Genomic DNA, 26,006 nt, shown 5'->3' with positions numbered 1-26,006 from the left:
TCAGTAGGTGGAGTGAGCCAAACGAGTGTGACGAAATTAGTTCACTCTCTGCCAACAGAGTTGTTATGAGGGATGCACCATCCCATACTAGAAACACTAATAGAGCACCTTTTTATAGCAATGTGAAAGAAAGACAGGAAATATCACGGATACATACAGTCTATTATTTATGTACATGAAATCAGTTAACTTGATTCAAACACATTATAACCTTTTTAATTATTTTAAGTTGTTATGTTGAACTTGAAGACACTCGCTCAAAAGCATTCATAGCTGAACTCCTGCCTCTTGCATCTGGCAGTCACATTTGTGAAAGTAGCCCCCTTACATGCTTGTTAAAAGGCAGATATTATTTAGCTATCTGACCTGGTAGAAGATTACACTTGTATATTGTGGATTATTGAAAAAATTAGAATCTTGGGTATCAAGTAGCAGAAACGATATAGCATCACATGCTGGAGTAAATTTACCTGTGTCTTCATAGCAAAGTTGATGCTGAACCAATTTTACCAATTAATATAAAATACTGTTATGAAATATCTTGTAAGTTGGTCGGATAGCTTCATTGCTCTGTTTTTAACAGAGTTGGGGATTTCAGTTAGTATTTGACTTAGTGCTGAGTAATAAATCGAGGTTTTAAGATATATCGATATATTTTCAAACAAGATATAGGGTAAGACAATATTGTTAATATGGATATAGTTTATGTTGCATTAAATTAACATTACAGAGGTGCCAGGTCACTTTTTTCTCATCTCACTGATGATGACTGACTGTCTGTCCCTCTTAACCCTGCTCCTCCTCTCGCTCTCTTTTATTGTATTTAAGGAACATTTTTATTTTCTAACATTACTTTATAAGTTCACAAACAGGTAGTTTATTTTCATGTGTTTTCACTGTTTAAAAAAGACATATCCATATATATCGAGTATCGCCATTCAGCTAAACAATATTGAGATATGAGTTTTGGACCATATCGCCCGGCCCTAATTCGATGTATTGAAGTGTTTAAATCAGCACAAAAAGCTGTAATATTTTCTAATGGAAAACCTTATTATTGGTCAGGGTGGAAGTGTTTGTGATTTGTGAAATTGGGCATGTGACGTGCAGCTTGGATCTTTCCACTCTTCATGAACTGGCTTGCCGGCAGCTTCCTTGCTGTGTGAGTGGGTGTGAAGTGTAGAACAGGGAAAGAAGCTGAATGGCTCTCTGACTCACTGATGAAGTAGAAGTAGGTGGTGGATGGAAATTAAGGCTGGCTGGTTTGGAGACCATGGAGACTGGCTGACCCACTTTTCACTCCAGCACCAGTTCCTTTCAGTGTTCAATCATGACATAGTGGTTTTCCCTTTCTAGCCCAGAGCTTTGTCCCAGTAAAAGAGGTTACAGAGTCTGACCTGACCTAGTACTCTGCTGTCTGCTACTTCATCAGTGCTTCTTGAGGTTTGCTTTTTTTGTTGCTGAATATTAAACTAAAGGTGACTCACCCGAATTGTTGTTTTTTAAACCCTAAGAGGAAGTCACAGTTTCAGGCAGCCCTGTATTGATTCTACTTTCTCACTTAAGATTGTCACATTTTAAACATCCCATGAAATGGTGTTCAGTCTGCTGTTTTATATTATAATATTAACCTAATGAACATGAAGCCAGGGAGTGGCATGGCTTTTGATTGGTTTTGACAAGAATAAAAAGTGCTGAATTTGAAAACATTGAAGTAGAAATGGACATAACTTCAAACTTACTAAAATCAGACAAAGTTTTGTGTGTTCAGAACTAGTTGACTCCCCTAAGGGAAGGATGAGTTGCCAACATGACACAACTTTTTTTTTGTCATTGTTTTGCCTGATGCTGGTGCATAGGTCAGGCAGTACCTAAAAGGGCATTGCTATGGACTTCCAGTTTTCTTAGCATTTTTCTCCAATTATAAAACTTGAAAGAATATTATTTTGGCAGAATCTTCAAGATTTGAGGCATATCTATAAAGTATTCATCAATTTCCAAGTTCAGGGACACTGATAAAACTTTCATGAAGGGCAGGACTAGGAACTCAGTACTACTAAGGACAATGTAAAACAGCTTTTAAGTGTTAACATTGGACAAAAGCATCTCTACAAATGAACATTTACTCACAAGTTTAAAAGAGAAAGAACGAATATGACTTTAGCTTTCTCATCAGTGATGATTCAAAACCTGATCCAACAAGCAAAGGCTCTTTCCAGGTCCCTTTTTTGAAAGTGTGTGTTAAGTCTGTATATGGTTGCGTTAATGTGTTTGGATGCATTTGATTTTGTTTGTATATTTTGATCGGTAATGCATCTTACCAACTTCTCTATTTGTGTCTCTGCAGGGATAAACATTTTGCACCAGCTGTTTGAGGATCAAATCATAACAGACAAGACCTATCGCATCCAACTGGATGAAACTAGGTCAGACTGAATCCAACTGCACTGAGACCAGATCACAAAAAACCGACCAGACTAATCCAGAAACTCTCAGGTCCATCCAGGAGACCTGTTCCATTTCCCTATCCAGGTAACTCACGCGGCTCTGCTCTCCATAAACACACTCACATTGATCCAAGACAGGCTGCCTACTGATCTTATACATCAGTTTGAAGAGGGTTCAAAACCATGACTCAATATAAAGAGATGTTTGTTTTATAAAATACCACCTGGCCTGTTCATGCTTAGGAACTGATATAAATGGCTTAATGCTGATTGTGGGGATTTTGAAAAGAATGTTTTTTCCTTTGTCTGTGCATACTCCTATTGTAAAAGACTATCTATCGGCAATCAAATGTGTGTCTAAATACAAAGACGTTGCTGTCATCCTTGACAGATGATTGATGATGTAGCGTAAGATTTTTAATTTTTATTCAAAAGAAAACGCATCCTTGATCAATGAATGGAAAAATCAAAAAAAATCTGTCTTGCTTTTGGTCTCAATGGCTTGTATTGTTGGCAGTTTACAAGCATAGAGGCACTGAGTGACCGGGTGATGACCCGAATTGAAATAAATTACAGTCTGTGCTGATCTCAGATTAACACACAATGAGCTGAATGTTTCATGCCATGCACACTTGCTCCTCTTGCCCAAAATAACCTCTACTGTTTTTTATTTCGCATCTGCACTGCCCATATGTTCGGTCACGTTGGGACACTTAAATGATAAAATGTAAGCGTGATGTTTGACCCAGATTTATGCATAGTGATTATTAACGGACAATAAGACAATGCAGAAATTGTTCTTAGTTTTTAAGGTATAGCCTTGTTTTTCAGGTTTTGATTCTTTTATTTTGTCCCATTTAGATAACTGTGACATTCTTTACACCTGTCTCTTCAAAAACTCTATCTAAGATTTCCAGCTTGGACAAAATGCTGCACCAAGAATTTAAACTGGCACTAAATGTAGAGACCACTCCTGTTTTAGCTCACCTGCACGGGCTCCCTGTAAGTTTTTGAATTGATTTTAAGCCCCTAGCTAACGGCTATACCATTGACCATTTAACCTTTTACAGGCTGACTCGCAGCCATAGCTGCTCCGGCAAGGCCCTTTTAGTTGTTCCACAGTCCAGACTCAAGACAAAAGGTGACTGTGCCTTCTCTGTACTGTGGAACAACCTGCCAGAGGAAATCAGATTCCTCTTTTAAGTTTCTTCTTAAAACACACCAAGGCTTTTATATTAATCATTTTCTTTTGTCTTTTTTTATAACCTGTTTTTTTATTGCAGGGAGGCATATGTGCTATATGAATAATAATTATTAAAGCAGTTTATTATCATTATAAATGGGCCTGTACTTCTTCATGTAAAATGATGAGTCTCTTAGATGGTCAGGTGTTAGATATTATATGATAATAGATTAATTCAAAGTGTTCTACTTTAGGCAAAGACGTCAGGGCTCTTAATGTTTTGATTATATTTGTCTGTAACATACTGTACTAAGAGAGACAAAGAGACTTTATATGCATGTTGGCAGATGTCCAGAGACAAAACAGAAAGGGTTAAGTTTGATGTGAATGTCTATAACATTCAGGTTTAGTACTTTAATGTATGAAGAAGGCTACAGGTTGGAGTCTGTGTTTATAGTGACATACAGAGTGATGTGTCATCTGTGGATTAAGTGCATCTGTAAATCTGTGAGGAGAGTTGTATTTCAACTTGAGTTCTATTCAAAATGATGCTTTCCAGTTGTTGCAGTCATTTACTGCCATACACAATTCATGTTTGTGTTATAGGGGCTTTGCGAGTGCTTTTTTATGTCTATTGTACAACCATCTAATGCTGAAAAGTGTGGGCAGCCGAAACAGAAAGTTCATTGTTATGAATACCTGATGATGCTGACTTAGATTTTCCAACGCTTTGACAGTTTAATTCTGACTCATTCATGAGGCTCTTGTTGGATAACCTAGTCCAAACATTTGAAAAATAAGATTGTCCAAAAGGTAAATATCTGAAGAGAGGGCTTTCCCTTTTATCTTTAAACTTTGTGGAAATGTTTGTTGTGTGCACTAATCAATTTTAGATACTTTGAAGAAATGTAAAAGTGAATTGAATAGGTTTTCACTTTGCATAAAGATATAAGGTTGCAAATATGGTGAATAGCAAAAAAACATTGACTACAAACCCCTTACTATTTTCTTGGCCTGTGGGATATTTACTCAAGGGTGAGTCCGTAGACTGTGACATCATGAGTGGGTGTGTATGCAACAGTGAGCAGGTCTTAGTGAAGAAAAGAAAGACGCTTGAAATCGTCACCCAGAGAGGTCGGAGATGTGATTGTTTGTTTCATGTTGCCAAGTTACTCTTTAAGTGAAGTAACTCAATTATTTAGCTCTGGACCCTGATAAAGACAAAGTGCTTAAGTTAGCTCACAGTGTGTTGAATAGTTGGCATTATCTCTGTATGAATATTCTAGTGTTTCCAATACATAGAGAATACCTTGGCAGGCTGTTTAAGTATATTTACAGCCACCCAAGTATTCCTGCTGACCATTTTGACGTTTTCCTTTTTCCATCAATATGAGATCGCCATTCCTCGGTTAATGAGCTAGACTAGAGGACAATCTTCCCTTGCATCTGATAACCTGCAACACCTTAAGCATGCTCTACAGTGTATCAAAGAGAAGGAGACGTCCGCTGTCCCTCCCATTAAAACATCAGGCTAAATATGAGCCTTCTATTATAATCACTGTTTTAGTTCTGTGACTGGTTCCTGATGATGTCATCCTGCACTTTTATTTTTGGAAAGTTAAGATGCAATATGCTACAATGGATGCGATAAGTCATTACGAAACCTTGTCCACACTTGGCTCACATGTTTATATAACAGAATATCAATGTATATATGTATGTGTATATATATATATATATATATATGTATGTATGTATGTGTATATGTATATAAGTCAAACATTTCAAAAAGAGAGTTCATGGTTTGTTATTTGGGTGTAGTTACAATACGTACTGCTGATGAGTAATCAATCAATATTGAGTATCGGTCCGGCTGTGGCTCAGTGGTAGAGTCAGTCGTCTCAGGGGGTTTGAGCACCAGCTCCTACAGCAACAGATCCGATGTGTCCTTGTGCAAGACACTGAACACCAGGTTGCCCCTGCTGCTTCGTCAGCGGTGTATGAATGCGAGTAGTTACTTCTGATGGTCACTTTACATTTTATTGGGGCGGCAGTAGCTCAGTCTGTAGGGACTTGGGTTGAAAATTGGAGAGTCGTCGGTTCAAGTCCAGAAATTGGCCTGGTAGCTGGAGAGGTCCGCTTCCTGAGCACTGATGCCCTTGAGCAAGGCACCGGACCCCAAAACTGCTCTGGAGCGCTCGCTGTGGGCAGCCCCTTCACTCTGAGACCTCTCCATTAGTGCATGTTCATAGGATCCAGTTTGTGCATGTGTGTATAGCATGTTCATTAAACAGAGTGTAAAACTGAATGTCCCCTCGCAGGATTAATAAAGGATAAATTATTATTATAGCAGCCTCACTGTACATAGCAGCCATCAGTGTGTGAAATGGTGTGATCTGTGGTGTACAAGCACTTTGAGTAGTCAGAAGACTAGAACTGCGCTACACAAGCTCAAGTCCATTTACCATTTATTATCAAAGGTCAGACACATACAGTAAGGGGCGGGAAAAGCTGCTTTGTTTGTATAAAGATGTGCATGTGTTGAAAGCAGAACTTAAACTAAGGAGAGAAAAAATAAAGTTGTTTGTGAACGCACACTAAAAAAAGTTGTAGAACAAGAAAATGTAAATATAAACTGACCTAATACTTATGATTAACATAATAGAAATAGGGTAATGTATGACAATATATTCAATGGACAACTCCACCCCTCTGTCCCCACCTTCACTTCTACAGGTACAACTTTGTTTTAGTAGGAAAAACGTTATTCGGCAAATAAATATGTCAGATAGCATGGTATGAAGCATACCACAGTGGATTCTGAGATGCAGTGAGGCACTTTTAAAACGGCTGTCACATTACTCTGACTTTGATTATTGTTTGTCAAGTAACTGATACGGTATGACCTAAATCTCAGAAAATAACAGAGGCACACAATATTTCTCCACACGCAGTAACTAAGACAATAGGAGCTTCCTGTGTGTTCGACCTCCACTCCTGACCTAGATGGTGGGATGTTTGTTATGTGTCAAGGCAACAGTAACTGCGTGTGTGTGTGTGTGCGTGTGTGCGTGTGTGTGTGTGTGTGTGTGTGTGTGTGTGTCTTTTCTTTCAGTGTTTGGAACTGTCTGCATACAGTTTCTCAGATTGACTCTTCTCCTGCCTAATGTGGTGTTTCTGTGTGTTCACAGTTGAGGGCTCGAGAGTGGATGGAAGGAGATGATTTTAACACAGAGGCTGTGATGAACATCTGTGGTGAGTGTGACTTCACAATGTGCTGCCTCTAAACTGGGACACTCCCTTTAGATCTTTTATATTAATTATTTTATCTTTACAACCAAAACTTCATCTGACTGTGATTTTTTCAAACAAGCCTGCTTTTATCTTTACTTACTTTACTAAAGAATTTATGTCACAAAGTTCTGCTGTAAAGAAAGATGATATGACTAATTCTGCACATGCTTCTGATACAAGAGGAGGTTTATTTACATATTCATACAAACAACCATAGCAATCAACTCTATAGATGACTAATACTGAAGTGATATCTGTCTCATATACAGGTGCTGTACATAGACTGACTGCTCTTTCTCTGTTATTTGCATAGTGATATTTAAATCGACTTCAATGGAAACAGTCTCTTCTCTGCTTTGTTTTTGAGTTTCTTCATCTGTTCACATAGGAGCTTGTATTTTGTATCCATTGACATGAAGCACCTGCTTACAGTAACAATACTCATTACAGAGCACCTGTTCCTCAGAAAAATCTGTTTGGTTGAGTGACCAAAGGTTTTTGTCTTTGACTTTTAAGATGACCTGATGGCAGACCAAAGGATGGACATTTCGTCTACCATGACTGACTTCATGTCCCCGGGCTCCACCGACCTCATCTCCAGCTCCATCAGCACGCCTGGCATGGACTACACCCGCAAGAGGAAGGGCAGCACCACCGACTACCAGTAAGTACACCAGGAAGGCAATAAAAGGAAGGGAAAGATAAAATGTCAAGTGAATGATGAGGAAACCAAGACAGAGAAAGTGATAACAAAAATGACACAAAGGCAACAGATGGTGTAAAGCAGTAAATGAGCTGAATTCACAGTCGAGCAAATGCATCAGGTGGGCAGAAGTTTTAAAGTCTCTGCAGAAAGTATGTGCACTATTAAAGTCAAGCCAGCTTGCTTTTTAAAAATCAACTTTCTGAATACTGCACTGACAAAATCTGATCATTTCATTTGTGTTTCTTTTCAGAATTGATGGCTTCTCATTCGAGTAAGTTCAAACATGACTCAATTTAATCGTTCTGTCACAAAGTCCAGATTTGAAACATCACTGACCTTTGATTGATTGGATGCACTAAAGACTGCAAGACAAAGCTGCTTAACCCAGTGAACTGATGTGAAGTTATTGTTTAAACAAATATCTCTGTTTTTTTTTCTTCCTTAGTGATATGGACCCAGACAAAGACAAAATGGGAGGGTAAGAAGCCATCATTATTCAGTTCAATTTTAGGACTAGGTGATCAAATCTTTTTGTAAACCTGCATTTTAACCTGAGATCATGTGAGTAGAGATGATCAGGGCAACAAAGGGGTTTCCAGGGAGTGTGTGGTGGGGGACAACATCACTGGGGTCATCAGGTGGACACCCTGCTTCAAAGGTTAAAGCTCTGTTGTAGCTTTCTGCAGTAAATGAGTCTTGCTTGCACATCGAGTTGACCTTGTAGTCTTTAATGGCAACAAGTGTGTGTCAAAAGTGAGCACAGACCTCATTGAGATAACATAATCAATATGTTGACTTACAGTATTTCTGCAACAACAGTGGCTTTGTTTCATCTGATTTAATTCACTGGTCAAACAAAGTGACTCGCTGACAGTAAAAGTAAAGCGCTGAGTGTTGTTATTGTACACTCACCCCAACATTATTTTTTAGGTTGTTTTTCTGAGAATGGGCTAAATTACATGATAGAAGACTGAAGGGCATGTTGAACGTCTGGTTATATGAAAATGTTGTAAGACTTTAGAACCATAAGACTCATGTTATTCTCCTTCTTTGTTTTGGTTTGGAATCAGAAATCTTAGAAGTCAATACTTAAAAACCAGGTTGAATAAAACAATCCTTGAGGCGCACTCACTCTAGTCCGTGCCTTGCTTAAGCACTATTGCCTTCCTCCCTAATCCCCTGCTGTACCGCATTCACATTGCTCCAGGACTAACCAGGGTCGAGTCTGCATCGGCACATCAGAGAAAAACACAGAAAATATGACTGCATTTACTGACTCTGTGGCTCATTCTGAGTCATTTCAGTCAGATACAGCCATAACTTTCTTTTTCTTTAATAACGGATCCAATATATTTTATGTTTACGCTGTGTACCTGTGCTCGTGATCGTGCATGAACTGTTCTGTGCCGAAGCACAACTCTTCCACCCGTGCCAGGACCGAGGGAGTGTACCCAGAGCAATCTCACTTTGGGGATCAAATGTGCTCTGTACTAATTGCCCAGTGTGAGTGCGCCCTTACTGTCAAGATCTATTTAGAGGCAAATTACAAACATAGAATTTTCTGTTGTAATTTGTGTTAACTGACCTTTTTGAAGTACAGGTTCTTAAAGGGAAAAGTATTTACTGAAACCTTTTATTTATTTCTAGAATTCTGTGTTCAAAGAAATAGCAAGAAATCTCCTAAGTCCGTGTCACAGAATTTTTTTCTGGGTGTAGTTTAGTGGGTGGGGTGGAAATCCTTCTCTTTGTTCTACTGTCATGTAACCTCGTGCGTGAGAAAGAATTCAAACTACGTCATATTTGTATTACAGCAGTCATCAGATTGTTCAGTCAAATCTAACCCCATTATTACCCTCGTTGCATAAGCTCTGATGTTGTTAAAACCAGCAAATGAGGTTGGTTACAGAAGCTTTGAGGTTAGCTGTGGCCTCATTCCCTCCAGGCCTTTTCCTTCCTCTCTCTATAACCTCCTGTCCCAAACGTTTAAACCTTAGACACAGATATTTGTTTGACAATTTCCCCCTCTCTAATTGTTGTTTGTTTTGTCTTTGCAGTGACCACCAGGGCAGGATTAAGAATGCCAGGTATAAAAACTCCTTTCCATTCCCTCTCCGTTTCCTTTCCCATACCTTCTAATCTCTATTACATGAATTAAATGTCACTGCGTCTGCTTAAGGACAGAGGGAGCTTTGTATACATTGATAACAAGAAACTTTATACACAGGAAGTGTATAGATCACAGCATTATGTGGGGAGTGTAAAAGCATACGTAACGACTAATGACTAGCTCCCTTTCTCTTCTGAGGAATGAAGTCTCCCTTCAGTAGCAGCGAGTAAAGGCAGAGCAGACATGTTTGGATAGAAGTGTTCTCACAGTCCTGAAGGATAGACTCAACACCAAACATGGCATTTCATCTTTCAACTTCAGAGAGCAGTGTTTCTAGCAGTTTTAAACCATGAGACTAAGGTGATGGATTATCTGGAGTACAAGAATTCAGCTTGTTAAAGGATAACTTGTCCGGTCTTGAATCTCTGTTACCTGCAGTTTTAGGTTAGAGTTGTTGTTGTTTTTTTTTTCACATAGTTTTCAACCAATAGGTGTTTTTGTGTGTATTTTTCCTCTGGAATAATACCAGCAGCACAATGGGAAAATGAGAGGGGAGTCATCAGTGTTAGGTCGCCATCTGTTAATGCCTGCTGCTTCTTCCTCTGCAGGGAGGCCCACAGCCAAATCGAGAAGCGTCGCAGGGACAAGATGAACAGCTTCATCGACGAGCTCGCCTCACTGGTGCCCACCTGTAATGCCATGTCCCGCAAGCTTGACAAGCTGACGGTCCTGCGCATGGCTGTCCAGCACATGAAGACACTCAGAGGTCAGGACCAACTACTAAAACAGATTGTTAGATACTATCTTGGTAAATGCAGGAATCGGTAAGCTGTAGTTTATACAGTAAGTGACGAGTAGGTATGATTCAGACTTTATTAAGAATTTAAGAGAAATTTAATCTGTGTGTCTTTTTTGTTTTGTATCTGTGCTGTCTATGTGTAGGTGTGCGCTCCCCCTCGCATATTGTTGCACATTGTTAATTAATGAGTCTTAACCAAGATAACAAAAACTCTTTGTAGCTGCAAAATATCATTCAATGAGGCAGAAAGGGAAAGAGAGGCAGACTCCAAGCCTAATGAAATAGTGACCAGTTGTAGTTATTTGTCTGGTTATTTCTAATTACCTGGAGTCTGGGAGAATGCAGCCAAAGAGAGTGAAGCAGTAAACTTCTCTTTTATTCTCTGTTCAGGCAGCTGACAAACACATTATTTTTATTTGACTAACAAAGGATGCAAAACAAAATGGATTGAGCAATACTGAAAATAATTGTGCGTTGCAGTCTGTATTAAAAATGAATGAGGAAATGTGTTCGATGAGAGCGACTAAAGTGATGAAAGTTTACTACTTTAACACAACGAGGTCTATACAGAGTTTTAACTGTTCCATGTCCAGGTGCTGTGGGCTTAGATCCAGGTGTAAGTGGTGTGTTTGCTGTTGTTTGCAGGTGCAGCCAACCCCTACACAGAGGCCAACTACAAGCCTTCCTTCCTCTCAGATGATGAACTGAAGCACTTGATACTAAGGGTGAGTGCAGTGCTATTTGTTTATTTTGACATGGACAGTGAACAGCCACTTAGCTGTACCAGAGTCAGCTAGAAGCTCATTTACATCTGTATTCAGGCAGGAGACGGAGACATGTCATGGTAATCTAGATGGACAGTCAGTACAACACCTAAGTGCTGTTAATGCTAATTTTCATCATATTTAGTCTTTATGTCTACTTGTTAGTATACACAGTATAACTAAGCTATCTACATCAGAGCAACATCACACCATTCATTTTAAACTGAAACAATTAGATGTTTTGATTTCCTTAATGAAGAACATGTATAAAGTGTCCCATGTTTATTCCTGTGTGTTTGTGTATTTGTGTATTTGACAATGCAGGCTGCTGATGGTTTCCTGTTTGTGGTCGGCTGTGACCGTGGAAAGATCCTCTTTGTGTCTGAATCTGTGTACAAGATTCTCAATTACAGCCAGGTATGCTAATGTACTGTTGTTCACTGGTGTCCAGGCACTTATTAACCGCTCTGTGCTCTAACGGCCGGTGCTGATGTGAAATGAGTTATGTTAAAGCTACTCAGCTTTTCCTATACATTAAACCTTTCGAGGTGAATTCTCTGGACAGCCATTGAAAATGATACAGAAGCACATAGCTTCCATAGAAAAAGCTAGTGTTCCCACATTTCAGCAAAATATCACTATTAAGAAGCATCACAACTTTCTAGTGCACACTGGAGATTCTGTGTGTCAGCAGTTCAGTTTTAAACTTAAGATTTAAGGTTTTTTAGTTCCTGGAATCACTGCCACGGTGAATAATTAATGTAGCATTGATCAAAACACCGACTATAGAGAAGTTAAATGTTAGCTGATGTAGCTTTTTAATTTAGTTCTTTATTCTACTCCACTTTCCCTTCATTCCCTCTGTTCTCTTCTTGTCTCCAGAATGACCTGATAGGTCAGAGCCTGTTCGACTACCTTCACCCTAAGGACATAGCCAAGGTTAAGGAGCAGCTGTCCTCTTCCGACACAGCACCACGAGAGAGGCTCATTGACGCTAAAAGTAAGAAAATACTTCACTAGAATCCAGCATTTGGGTTGTGTTGTGTTTTTTCTCCCATAGGATTAAAGCTGTAGCTACCAACCATCTCAAGGCTGCCTCCTTACGTCAGTCAAAATACTAACTGTGAATTTCAGCACCTGGTTCTATTGTTCATCAATGAATGGAGTTGTTTTTAACTGAAAGTATATTCAGCATGCTTGCTGCAGCTTTGTATCCCTGTTTGGCTCATTGATAGCACATTCTTTGGTATCACAATGTTCTGAGTCATTGCAATAACTAAGCTAAAGGCTGAGAAAGAGCAGAATGATTTATTGTTCCTCTTAGAAGTATGGTGTTGATTATTTTTTATTTGATGAAAGTCATTTACATCTTATTTTAAGAGAGGGCGAATAGAAAGATATGTCAAGGAATTACCTCTAAATAACTCCCTACAGAGGAGCAAAGGCTGAATACAGCTTCATACATTTCCTGCATGGAAACAAAGCAAAGCTAGCAGAAGAGTGGAAATAGAGGCCCCCCAAAATGACAAAAATTAATTTAGCTACAGGAATGTTGACCTGATGGTTAGAATGTATTTCCAGAACAGTTTTATTTTTCCTGTGCTATGTTTGGTGGGGTGAGATTTCACTTTCCACATTTGCAGATAATGTTTTCAACTTTTGGCTGGACACAAATGTTATTTGATTAAATGTGAAGGAATGATCTGCAGCCTGTTGCTTTAACTGTTTGTTGTTTGTGTGTTTGCAGCTGGTCTTCCAGTGAAGACGGACATCACCCCGGGTCCTTCTAGACTCTGTTCTGGAGCAAGACGGTCGTTTTTCTGCAGGATGAAATGTAACAGGCCTTCTGTCAAAGTAGAGGACAAAGACTTTCCCTCTACTTGCTCTAAGAAAAAAGGTACAGCACCTGCTCACCTATACCAAGAATAACACTCGTATTCTCTCTAGATAAAAGTCGCACACATTTCTCCTTTTGCCCTCAAATCTAATTATGCTTTCTAAGCCCTTCTAAAAGCAGCTTTGTGCTGTTTAAAGCGTCTCAGTTTTCCTCCTTCAGTACCAGTCAAGAGCTCTTCTTCACAATCAACCTGTACCCCTTGTACTGAAAACACTTTGTTCAGTCCTTTCATTACCGTCTTATGAGCGCAAAAGCCCTAATTTCCTGGTGTTCCTCTGTTTCTATTTTTAGAGGCACATCCTTATTAGAACCAGGAATCACACCTCAGTCGGCATGAAAGCATCTGTTATACCACCCAGGAAGTTGGCCTCTTTGAGTGCATGCATTACGTTATTTACCTTACCCTTATTCAATCAAAGCAGCCTGTGAAAAGGAAACTATCAAAGACAGAAGCAGCAGTAACACAAACCACAGCACTGAGTGAATTGATCACAAGTACGACAGCTCACAGTAGCAAAGAGAGAAAGCATGTGAATATGCAGCTAAGCATGGAGGGCTAATAGAGATGAGATTTTTAAAGCTCTAGTGATGTAGCATCCTCTTCCATCCACTCTTGTATTTCAAATGATTTACAGGTGTCATGGCAAGCCCCCGTGATTCATTCAATCATTTGGGTTAAATTCATCCAGCTCACAGGCCACTGACTTTTGACCAATGGCAACTATAGTGTAACAGTCTGAAGAGATGCTAAAAAAAAACGATGCAATACATTGTTTTAATGTTTTAGTTTAGTGTTTTTCTAAACGTTTAGAAGAGCACATCCTAAATGTTTTTCAAGCTTTAAGAAGCACATGTCTTTTTCAGCCCTCTTCCTCATAAGTGCTGCTTCGGCCTGAGAGCAGATGAAACATACTGCTGGCTGCTTGTGCTCTTGTTAGTCGCTCATGGAGGGGAACTGGAGTGTAAACTGAGTGTCTTTATAGTCAGGAGAACATTTACAGGCCATTCTAAAAGAGCCATGCAACCCAGATTGTCTGCATCGCCATTCATGATGAATTTTTTAGTGCTTTTATCTTAATATTTCATATGGACAAACTTTATTCTCCCTCTGAAGTCGTACTCTGTGTTCCACAGTGGGAACTAAAAAACTGTCATATTTTAGAACTCCTCAGGGACCAGTGGTGATATCTTTTTATTTCAGTGCAGAGTCCAAATCAAAAACTGTTTTCAGGTTTACAAATAAGGTAAGATATGTTAAAAAGGAAACTTTTTTGAGAGTTTGATTATAGCGGAGGCTCCAACAGGTCCATTCCTGTCCTAAGGTTCAAGTTCAGTATGTGTGACACAAACAGTTCTTATGGAGGCTAAAACTCATGCCTGCATCTCAGCACATAAAAGCACCCGGGGAAAATGTTACTGCATCAATAAAGTCAATGAGCATTTAAACTGTAGTCAATGTGTTGCCTTAATGCATATTGATGAGAAATATACAGAAGTGAAGACATTTTAGTATTTGAGAGGTCAGATAGAGTGAGTCCAATTTCTCCCTGTCATCTAAAAAAAGCTATGGATCAATGCTCATAAACTGTTATACTCAACAGTTAAACAGGGACTCATGGAATTGAAATGCTACTTTAAGATGGTAAAACTTGGAATGTGCAGCCAGCTACCTTTTGACATTAGACGTGACCACACAGACAAACTGAGATCAGCAGAGATAAAGCTGATTTAGTCCCTTTGTGTCCTCATCGTATGGGTTCAAGCACTCATACTGCCTGTAGGACTTGAACACTCAGTCACTGTAGTTACATGCAGAAGAAACCTTAGAACTGCGGCTGAAATGCAAAGGTCAAAGGTATCTTTATTGTCCCCACAGGGAAATTTGTTTGCAGCTGGAGACATACAAATACATAAACAACACTAATAAATCATCCAAACATCAAATGCACAAGTACATATAACATGAAGCCCAGCAGAGATGCTCCAGCATCATGATAAAAGTGAAAGTGCAATGAGCAAGGAATTAAAATTCAACTGCTATTCAACAGATAAATAGCAGCAGGTACAAATGAGACCCGATGCCTTTTAGTCTTCACCACAGACAGTTTGTACCGTCTGCCTGAGGAGAGAAGACTAAACTCTACAAAGAGGGGCGCTCAGGGCTCTGTAGGAGAGAAGTCACCTGTCTGCTGTAGAGGTCGCTCAGCTGGACTTGACTCTCTGTCTCTACTGCTTGTTGGTTAAAAGGTTCCTTTACGCGTGTGTGTCAACCTGAGTCACCTCGTGTGCTAATCTTAAAGATGAAGAGAGAGATGATATGATAAGTTGAATGTAAGACATGTCCCGATACATTAAGTGTTGTCAATTTCCCTTTTTATTGTTTAAATAATGGATACAATGTCCATTGTGCTTATAATCAATAGTATCCAAAATAACTGAAGCTTTAAAAAACATTTTGCTGCACACAGTCTAGATTTACTACATTATTTTTTTGTAATTTAGGCAGTCTGATAGAGTTTGCTTTGATTGGGTACCAAGAACTTGTATTTTTGTTGTCCTGGTAACCAAACAGATATCATATCATTGGATTTTTGCTAGAACCATATCAAAGTTTAAAAACCTTTACCCTACCACAACTAGCAGCTAGGTCCCCAAACCCAGCATGAGGAGTAGGAACACAAAAAAAGAGTCCCAATGCATTGAGTGTTGTCAATTTCCGTTTTATTGTTTAAACGTTTTTCTTGTTTGAGTCTTAAATTACCTCGCGAAAGCATGTAAGCATAAAGGTTTAGAAAGTGATCAGCCAGTTGGAACCCGTCAGATGAAGATGAAGCGAACTATAAGAATCTTATAATCCACCCAGTATGGGGATGGCATCCTAAGATTTTTCCTGTCCACTCCTGATATAAGCGCTAACAGCGTCCGTCTGCCCCCCCCCCCCCCCTTCTTGTCTCTGCAGCAGACCGTAAGAGCTTCTGCACAATCCACAGTACAGGCTACCTGAAGAGCTGGCCGCCCACCAAGATGGGTCTGGACGAGGACAACGAGCCGGACAACGAGGGCTGCAACCTGAGCTGCCTGGTGGCCATCGGCCGCCTGCATCCCCACATCGTCCCCCAACCCAGCCTGGCAGACATCAGGGTGAAGCCCACAGAGTACGTCTCCCGGCACGCCATCGACGGCAAATTTGTCTTCGTGGACCAGAGGTGAGACTCCAAAGCAACGTGTAGAGAATTCAGCTGGATTTGTGTTGGGACAAAGGAAAGCCTCTGTGATTTACTCATAATCTAAAATTATATATTTTAAAAGCAATTTAACATGTTCCATGTCCTAAAAGGCCTCCTCAGCTTATCTTTGTTTATTTGAAGTCTACAGTGTGTATTTGTGTTGTAAACATGTTTACTGTGAGCAATATTAGAAAGTAGTAAAGAGGATCTCTTGAAGATTGTCCTTTAGTGTATCAGGCGTTCTGTATGGTGCATATGCAGTTAAATAAGAAGCTCTTTGGTGGTAAACTGGTTTTGAAAAAATAAATGACAGGGATTTCCCTCCTAGAATACTCCTTTGGATGGGTATATTTATGTGTTCAAAGGAGGATTAAAGCCTTTCAGCTACTGCCATCTTGGGGGGCTTCTTTTGTTGCAGCTATAGTAGGCTTGATGGATACAACAGAGTGTTGTTAAAGAAGTTTGAGTTTTTCTATCTTGGTCAGGATTGTTGTGTGTGGTGGCATTGAATGAAAAAGGAGTTGACATGTTTATATAATGGGACAAATATTTACGTTGAAATATTTTAGTCTTCCCGTGCTGGATATAATCTACATCTGTCTTTTTTTGGCCAACTAAACCTAGACTAGAATCTGACATCATCTCAAATTAACAAGAGGAAAAATATAAATAAATCACTTCTTGTTGCTTCCATAGTCATAATAACCAGAGTTATTATACTGGTTAGTTATAAGTTTAATTTTGGCTTTTTCTTGCTGCAGATCAATATGTTTGGAACTTCTGTTTTCTTTCATATTTTTAAGGAGCCACACACTGTAAGTCAATAAAACCTTTCTCTCTATGTCCATGCAGAGCAACAGCCATTCTAGCCTACCTGCCCCAGGAGCTGCTGGGAACCTCCTTCTATGAGTATTTCCACCAGGATGACATCGGCCACCTGGCAGAGTGCCACAGACAAGGTACATCTGAAAGATAGACAAATAATGCTATGTGAATTATTATTATTATTATTTTGTTTTCACTAACACTGTTGATGGATGTGTCTGCAGTGCTTCAGATGCGAGAGAAGATCAACACCAACTGTTACAAATTTAAAATAAAAGATGGCTCCTTCATTACGCTGAGGAGCCGCTGGTTCAGCTTTATGAACCCCTGGACCAAGGAGGTGGAGTACATCGTCTCCACCAACACAGTTGTGTCGTAAGTATCTAAAGACACATCACACATGTAACACTGATGACAAAGAGATTTAAAATATCAAAAATAATTCCACAAATGTGTTTTCTTCTCCAGGTGTCCCATGATGGAAGTATCAGAATACCCTCAATCTGCTGCCTCGCCTCAGAGCATGGACAGTGTTCTCACCTCAGAGGGTAAGTACACACATTCCTGTATGTGTGGCTAATTTATCTGATTACAACAAATCTTTACACTTAATGAAACCTAATTATCCTGATTGTTATTGATTGACAGGTGGAGGGAGGCGGGCGCTGCAGACGGTGCCTGGCATCCCTGGTGGCACAAGAGCAGGAGCAGGCAAGATTGGACGCATGATCGCAGAGGAAGTGATGGAAATCCAAAGGTGAGAAGAGATTACATTTGTATATTTTAACCCCTAAAAAATGCTGTGACCTAGTTAGAAATCAGGTGATTGTGGTTTAGATGACACAGAAAGATATTTTATCTTGCATCAGAAGCTTTCCGTGTTGTGCAACAAACTTTGTGTTCAGTTGTTAATTAGGACAATGTTTTACGATTGCAGGCTCTCGCGTTAAGTTTTTAAAAAACCTCCAGACAAACGCTTACTCAAATTGCTGCTGTGGTGCTGAAATTATAACAATTGTTCCCACTTGAAATTTACTAATTGTTATAGCAATGCTGACAAATTCCTGTACAAGTGTTAAAAGTAGGAGTGAATAGTTTGCATTAGGTTATTTGCACAGAGTCATATTTTTTCAAACAGGGAAATCTAATTATTAGAAAATGTGTATTTAAGAATCAACCATCTGTGTGTGTCTGTTAGGATTCGAGGCTCCTCTCCGTCAAGCTGTGGCTCTAGCCCTCTGAACATCACCAGCACCCCTCCACCCGACACCTGCTCCCCAGGGGGCAAGAAGGTAACACATGCTCACACACAGGGTCGCTCGATAGCATTTTATCACATGACTGCAGTGTGAAATCTATCAGATACCTTACTTTGGTGTCTGACATTTAGATATTAGTTTGAAAGAATTTGATTTACAATAATGATAATTAGCCTTAGTATTAAACAAAGTAAAGTAGGTTGTTGGTTTGAATTAAAATCCAGTTTAAATATCTTTAAAATTAAATTGTCATATTTCTGTATTTCTCACAATCTTCACAAACAACTTTATTTTCTGAACCTTGTTTCCCTTCACTTCTCATAATCTCATACATATACACCTGTCCTCTCTTTACAGCACACAGTGTCCCACCCTGCTTTAAGGGCCTTCAGCAGCAGCACATTTCATAATCTTAATAAACACTCCAGGTGTTTCACTCAGGAGTCTAAGTCCCATCAGTGGACGTCTCTCTCTCTCTCTCTCTCTCTCTCTCTCTCTCTGATAACATGCAGAGCGTAGAGAGCGGCTCCATAAGTTTATCAATCTTAGATGGCGATCTTATACACAAATGCTTCATTGTTATCCATTATCTTAAAGATTGGCATCATAACCCAGGTGTTGGTTAAATTATCTACTTGAGCCACTTTGATTTGGGCAGTCACATTTTAGAAAGTTTTCTTATTAGCCTGCTTGCTTTAAGTTTCAGGAGAAGATCAATCATGCTTTCCATTCAATTCCACAGTTTCACATTTATGATCACATACACAATTATACACAGAACAATGTGTAGTGAAATGTCCAGCCAAGCATTAGATGCATTATATACATGAAATAGATAAAATAAAATATATTAAAATTTGAATATATACAATAAAAGAGTAATGGAACGTGTTTGGTACATTTTGACCCAAGATGTAAACATCTAATGATAAATACACTTTATAGAACAAATGGCATCTTTCTACACTAAACATTTTTTAGGATACAATGTCCATTGTGCTTATAATCAATAGTATCCAAAATAACTGAAGCTTTAAAAAACATTTTGCTGCACACAGTCTAGATTTACTACATTATTTTTTTGTAATTTAGGCAGTCTGATAGAGTTTGCTTTGATTGGGTACCAAGAACTTGTATTTTTGTTGTCCTGGTAACCAAACAGATATCATATCATTGGATTTTTGCTAGAACCATATCAAAGTTTAAAAATCTTTACCCTACCACAACTAGCAGCTAGGTCCCCAAACCCAGCATGAGGAGTAGGAACACAAAAAAAGAGCTTAACTGTCTCCGTCCAAATGCAACACAATACACTTCTACAGATCGTCTCCCTGAAGAAGTTCAATCTCATTCAGTTCATCAGTTTTAAAGGTGTAATGATAAAGCAACTTGTATCTACCAATGGCTTTAAGGCAGACTATTTTAATCACCTGGAGAAGTGTCTGTCTGGAGTCTGTGTCATCACTGTGAGGTTGCCAGGCGACACAGAACAGAATAAAGAAAAAAACATTTGAAAGATCATTGCCCTTTTCCTTTAAGAGTTAATGTCTGGTTTATTTTATTTAAAATATCTCTTTTATCAGTTTCATAAGTCTCTGGCCTGATTCTTCTGCTGTATTTTTGACCTGATAGGAATCTTAAACTGATTAAAAGACATGATTATAGGTTTGAGTTTCTTCATGTACGTCTGACTGAGTCTGTTCTCTGTGAACAAACAGAAAGATATATGAGGACTGAATGGAAACATTTTCAGCTCAGGTGGAAACTGATCTGTGTTCACTGTAACCTGAGATTTGTGTGTATGTGTGTCACCTCTATAGATTCAGAATGGAGGGACACCTGATCTGCCCAGCACAGGGATCATTCCTGGACCTGATTCTGTAGGCTACCCATACTCCAACCAGTCCATCATGAGTGAGTCAGACACATACATTAACATACACACTCACACACCCTTAATACTCTGCTGTTTGCCCTTACAAACATTATTGTTTTGTTTTGGTCCAGGTGACAACTCCCACCTGAGCATAGACATCATGGACGAGCCTGGTTCTAGCAGCCCTAGCAACGACGAAGCGGCCATGGCGGTCATCATGTCCCTGCTGGAGGCGGACGCCGGCCTGGGAGGCCCTGTGGACTTCAGCGACCTGCCCTGGCCTTTGTGAGGAAGCTGTAAGGGAAAAAAGCAGAGAGAGACTGCCTCTGAGCACCAGAGCCACTGATGGACAGATTCCAGTCAGGTTGAATTCTGGCTGCCATTTTTCTTGCTTTTTGCACACGACTACACTGCAAAAAATGTCTGTTTCAACAAATGATTTTTTTAAATGAAAATGTCTGTTGATTGCGCAGATTTTTCCTAAAAGAGCAACACACAAATGGAGATGATGTCAGTCTGAGTGGCTCCTGCTGAAGTTAGGAATCCACTCATACTTTTTGATTCATCATTCCTTGCAAGTGGACAAGTGTGATATTTTTTGCAGTGAAAGTTGCATGCAGACGAGATGTTCCCTTACATCGCCACAGTGACTGACCATTACACTTAACAACAGTGGGGCAGATTACAGGACTGTGCTGCTAATGTGCCTGCTGATGGATCGAGCTCTGTCGAACAGTGGCTCTGGGTCAGCAGCCAGCCCACTCACCAACACAGGACTCCAAAGACATTCACAGACACTCATCCAAGGTTGATGGGGAGAGGAGGAGTGTTTGGTGGGGAGCAGTCGATGTCTGCCTCATGCTGCGACCAACTCAACATCTGGATAATGTTCAAGTCTCGTGGTGAGATGTCGTGTGTGGTGCACACCCCCCACCCAGCTGATATTCAACATGGGTAATGAACACACATCAGTTTTTCTCTGTGGACTCGTGTGTAAGATTCTAAAAAAGGTTTATTTCCCAGCCACAAATTATCACTAACATGTATTTCAGTTCATTTAAATAATGACAAAATATTATGTGTTGAAGCCACCTTGCTGCTGTTTCCTCAACTTACATAAGCGGTAACACACTTTTCTCCAACTTCCTCTTAAGCTTATCCTCAGAAAATATTTTCCCAGAAGGATTGAGGATTCTGTACTTTTACTGAGTTTAATACAGTTTTATACTTTTTTTTTTTTTTTTTGTCTAAAATGACCTGAAGTACATTCTGTAAGTTATGATACCCATAGTTATCTCAGTGTTGCAGCCAGTGACTCAGATCACCTGTTGAGTAGAGGTCTTCACGAGTCCAAAGTTCTGCCCTGCTTGTAAGGGGTTCATCAGTGTTCCACTTCTGCTGAGTATACGGACGCTACAGGAAGTGGATATAAATCGTGTGCAGATCACTCACTTGTGTATCGTCTTAGATGGCCATTATTTACAGTTAAAAAAAAATAAAAAATCCAATATGGTCACCAAATATACCTGGACAGTCCTCCCAGGTAGAGTGTATGTGTAGGAATCACCAACATCTTGCAAGGTTGGGAAAGGAGGATGTTCCTAAGGACCCTCCCCAAGTGCATGCTGGGATAGGCTTCAGCCCCTTGAGGGAGAAGTGGAAAGGATGATAGACGGTCCTCAGTCCAGTTAATTGCCTCAATAGCAAAAGCAAGATTTTGACCATAATTACATGTGATCAAAGCTGAAAGTGAGTCTCCTCAGATCCACTTAGTGCAGCACATCAGACCCCAAATCCAACACAGTCCCCTCTACCTTTTTGAAGACCTCTACCTTGTTGTTCTTGAGTCGGCAGTCACAACATTTTTGCTGCATGTCCTGAAAGTAAAGTTACCGAGCTCTCAGCAGAGGTAAAATAAAGAGACAGAGTGAAGGACTTCTCTGAGGACCTTTACTACAGGGAGTCAGAGCTGAATGGAGAACAGGAGGCTAATTGAATGTGCTGGGAGCTCCAGCTCAGTGTGCAGGTGTGTGCCTGATGTCTCTCTGCTGACATGTTTCAATCTCTACAGAACTATTCAACTGCAAACAAAGACAAATCAAGTTCCTCACTGCCAATAAATGGAGGTCTGCTCCTCACAAAGGGCCTTCTACAGGTTAACACAGCTGGCAGGTACATTAGCTTCAGCCTGCTGAAACATCAACCTGATGGAGTTTGTCACAGGGTCTCCACCTCCTCATCTTCTCCTGACGGTAAACTCCATAGAAAGCACTTAGACTGTTGGTCCATGAACTCCATCTAATCTAAAGGAGGGCTGACTCCTTTAGATTAGACTGCCCTTTGAAAGCATTTTTATTTTTTTGGTTTGCCTTTTGATTTATATATTTAAAAATGGACCTAACATTTGAGAACCTGGGCCACCTTCTAACTTGTTTTTTCTGAGTTTGTGAGAAGTTCAAGAGAAGAAAATGCCTCTGATGTAAACTCTATTACAAAACAGACAGATTTACTGTAGCGGTACTTTTGAAAAACCCATTTACTCTTGACTTTCAAACTCAACATTAGCACTTGTTAAAACTGACATACCATGGCTGCACCGAACTGTCAAAGCAAACTACCTTGTTACACCTGAGGGCTTTAATGTAGGGGCTGAGTATAGAAACAGGTCACTTCAGTGATCCAGCAGACTAGGCCTTTGTAACACAGATAGAGCCGATTGACATTCTCTTATCACGTCCTGTGACAGTTAAGAGGGTCAGGAGGGACGGCCAGAAGGATCTGAGTGGAGTACTTCATCTCAGTGTCCGTTTCTTCCTCAACACAACCTCTTCACCTCGCCAGCTCTCTGCAGTCTCACACACCTTTAGTTGTCAGGAAGTGATAAGAAGTCTGCCTGTATAGAAGGAAAATGCACAGACCACCATCAATCAAAAAAATGCATCTCTGGAATTCATTTGTTTGGAGAAAAAAAATCCATTGATGCAACAAAAAAAAACATGTCACAAAGAAAATGATATCATACATGACTGTTATATCACTCAATATATAGCAAACTGTTTTATATATCGTCTAAAATGCACAGAAAGAGACAGAACAAATGTGGACAAGCTTTTCATTCCTTAAAAAAAGAGCATAGCATTTGGCATCTCTAAAAAGATTTCCTTTAAAAGTTCAAATATCCAGAAAGATGTTGAACAAGGCTCATAGATGTTCTGAATGTTCTCCTGCTGTCTGTAAAGACTGAATGAGCCGTCTTGATTTAAAATATGAAGAAGGAAAAAAACATTGTAAATGATAGCTGGTTTTGGAAAGACAAAGAAAAATGTCTGAACTCATGAAACAGAAATAATGGAAAATCTCTTTCTACTTGTTCTCGATTCTTTCCTAGATTTGAGATAGTTTTTTCTTTGCCCTTCTCACGTATTTGAGGTTGATTTGTTTCTTTATGGACATGTCATGACAGATCAGTCCTGACCAATGTCTGTCTGATTTGAAACTGTGTGAGATGTAGATTTCTTTTCAACCCATGAAATCCTAATATTCTTAAAACTTTGTCAAATTAATGTAAACACTGGACTGGTTTAGTTCACCAGAAATCAGGTATCAGTGTGCGCTACCTTCAACTTTAAAACTTAAATTCTTTTAAATGGACAAACAATTGTTGATAATTAAACTTCTCCTTTTGGTTCAAGTTCAAATTGAGCAGTAACAGGCCATCTTATGCTAAAAGCTAACAAGTTTGTTTAAACAGAAAGCCTGGGAAATGTGATTCCTTGTGCTTTCATTTGGTTTTAGAGTCCCTTACACATTTAAAGCATTGCTGAGTTTTTTTCAGTGACTTTCTGAGTTCTTACAAAGGTTAGCCATACGTCATAAAGAAATCATGCTTCTCTGTACCACCTGTATGCGATGTGATACGCTAACTTGGTGCACATTTTCTTTCTATACTGGCAGATGATGAGAAATGAAAGATAACATGTAAAATGTTAGAAGTTGAAAATCAGCTTGCAGCTTCTGTGTTGCCCATCTGAGTATACAACTCTGTAAGTGTACACAGTTGGATTGAACCAGGAATATAAACCCCCTCCCCCCTCCTGTCCTCCAACAGGCAGCAGCTGGCGAGGTCTCCTCTGTATCTGTTCTAGTGGTTTTCTCTTTCAATGTTTTTACGCTACACACTACAATAAAGTGTCCCCCCCTGTTGATATACCCCTCCCCACCTGACAATAATGTATCAAATCTTTAAATATTATCATGTTAAGAGTATACTTTATGCAAATATATATGAGTATGATGAGTGTATTGTATGTATCAGCAGTGAAATATTTTTAAAATAAAATTATTGGTTTCTGTCAAGACGTCGTGCTGCTTGTGTTCTTGAGCGGAACAAGAATCTGCTTCATGAAATCATTTCTTTGCCAGCATGCCAAAGTCTCCTCTGTGGATACATTCATGACTCTGGTTTATACCTGATCCGTCCTCTCGGCCAATCAGAGCAGCCCAATGGTATTTTTAAACGATGTTGCCATCCAGCTGCTGGAAGTGTCTGCACGCTGAGGAAGGCCGTAGGAAATATTGGCACGGCTTTCACAGGTCTCTTTATGAAGCGGGCATCTGAAAGGAGGTCAGTAAATAATACTGTTTGTGCATTTACATCCCAGATGAGCCACTGAGGAGTCTCAGAAACCCTGTTCGCTTATTCATGGTTTGATTTTGTGGGCCAAAAAGTTATTTAAAGCATTAGCTTATACTTTGAACTCATGCATTAAATAATCATAGTCAGTGTGGAAGCAGCTCATGCATATTTAATTTCTCATCTCCATTCCCTTCCTGAGTCAGGTCATCTCAAGCTATTCAACATTTCTTTCATCTGCTGCCAAACCATCAGAGACTTCCTATTTCCTGTTTGAGAGTTAAGATTCAAAGAGTTCATGTTTTGGTTCTACATCTTGGTAAAACCTACTTTAGGTTCACTTCAGAATGTTTCTACTTTTTACATTTTCTTATGTTCCTGGTTGCAGTGTAAATAACAGGACTCCCTGCTGCATGTGTTTGTTATACTGTCATGGTGTAATGACACACTACTGATGAGGCAGCAGCAGCCTGGATGCAGAATATCTATATTTGGTTTCAGAGCCAAAGCTGAGTCACTGCCCTCAGATCAGATCAGCACCTACACTGTGCATGCCCACATTATCTATCACTTATTCACCTAGAAAATAACACGCATTCTCAAGGGCTTATTTTTAATGTAAAGGATCCTGCTCATTTCAAAATAAATCATTTTGTATTTTATTTATTTTGTTTAAAGGAAGAACAACTTTTTACACAAACATTCAGCAGAAGAAGAATATCCTCAGTCATGACTCAGAGACGTTTACAGTCTACAATGAGTGAGAAGCATGAGTCCCCACAGCTGTATTGTTGTTGGAGCTGTGTTTATATCATGTTTACATGGACAGGACGGCCTTGAGTATAAAGCTGCTTTAGTCAAGGACTAGAGAAAAGAAGAATATACTCACTGGTTATTTGGATTTGGATGTTGGTAAGTGTCTTTAGATTACGGTCATTCTGTGTCAATTTATGTGCAATATGAATTAATGAGTGAACCAAAGTGTGCTA

At 39.5% G+C, this 26,006-nt stretch overlaps 1 protein-coding gene across 1 annotated transcript in view; it reads left to right on the top strand.

Moving 5' to 3' along the window:
- Nucleotides 1-24,740, top strand: part of bmal1a (basic helix-loop-helix ARNT like 1a) — a 29,699-nt gene extending 4,959 nt beyond the window's left edge. Inside the window, exons 2-20 of the mRNA XM_020645499.3 lie at nt 2,348-2,532; nt 6,822-6,885; nt 7,441-7,588; nt 7,881-7,901; nt 8,076-8,108; nt 9,685-9,714; nt 10,346-10,503; nt 11,182-11,261; nt 11,625-11,717; nt 12,183-12,300; nt 13,048-13,197; nt 16,157-16,403; nt 17,277-17,383; nt 17,474-17,624; nt 17,718-17,797; nt 17,898-18,006; nt 18,448-18,541; nt 20,329-20,422; nt 20,516-24,740. Of these exons, the coding sequence (XP_020501155.1) occupies nt 6,840-6,885; nt 7,441-7,588; nt 7,881-7,901; nt 8,076-8,108; nt 9,685-9,714; nt 10,346-10,503; nt 11,182-11,261; nt 11,625-11,717; nt 12,183-12,300; nt 13,048-13,197; nt 16,157-16,403; nt 17,277-17,383; nt 17,474-17,624; nt 17,718-17,797; nt 17,898-18,006; nt 18,448-18,541; nt 20,329-20,422; nt 20,516-20,673 (1,917 nt within the window). The 5' untranslated portion in view covers nt 2,348-2,532; nt 6,822-6,839 and the 3' untranslated portion in view covers nt 20,674-24,740. The remainder of the gene's footprint in view (nt 1-2,347; nt 2,533-6,821; nt 6,886-7,440; nt 7,589-7,880; nt 7,902-8,075; nt 8,109-9,684; nt 9,715-10,345; nt 10,504-11,181; nt 11,262-11,624; nt 11,718-12,182; nt 12,301-13,047; nt 13,198-16,156; nt 16,404-17,276; nt 17,384-17,473; nt 17,625-17,717; nt 17,798-17,897; nt 18,007-18,447; nt 18,542-20,328; nt 20,423-20,515) is intronic.
- The last annotated feature ends 1,266 nt before the right edge of the window (nt 24,741-26,006 follow it).

This window comes from Labrus bergylta, chromosome 7 (assembly GCF_963930695.1).
Source record: "Labrus bergylta chromosome 7, fLabBer1.1, whole genome shotgun sequence".
NCBI lineage: Eukaryota > Metazoa > Chordata > Actinopteri > Labriformes > Labridae > Labrus > Labrus bergylta.
The sequence above is the reverse complement of the archived record's forward strand: the minus strand, read 5'-3'. Positions and strand labels throughout refer to the sequence as shown.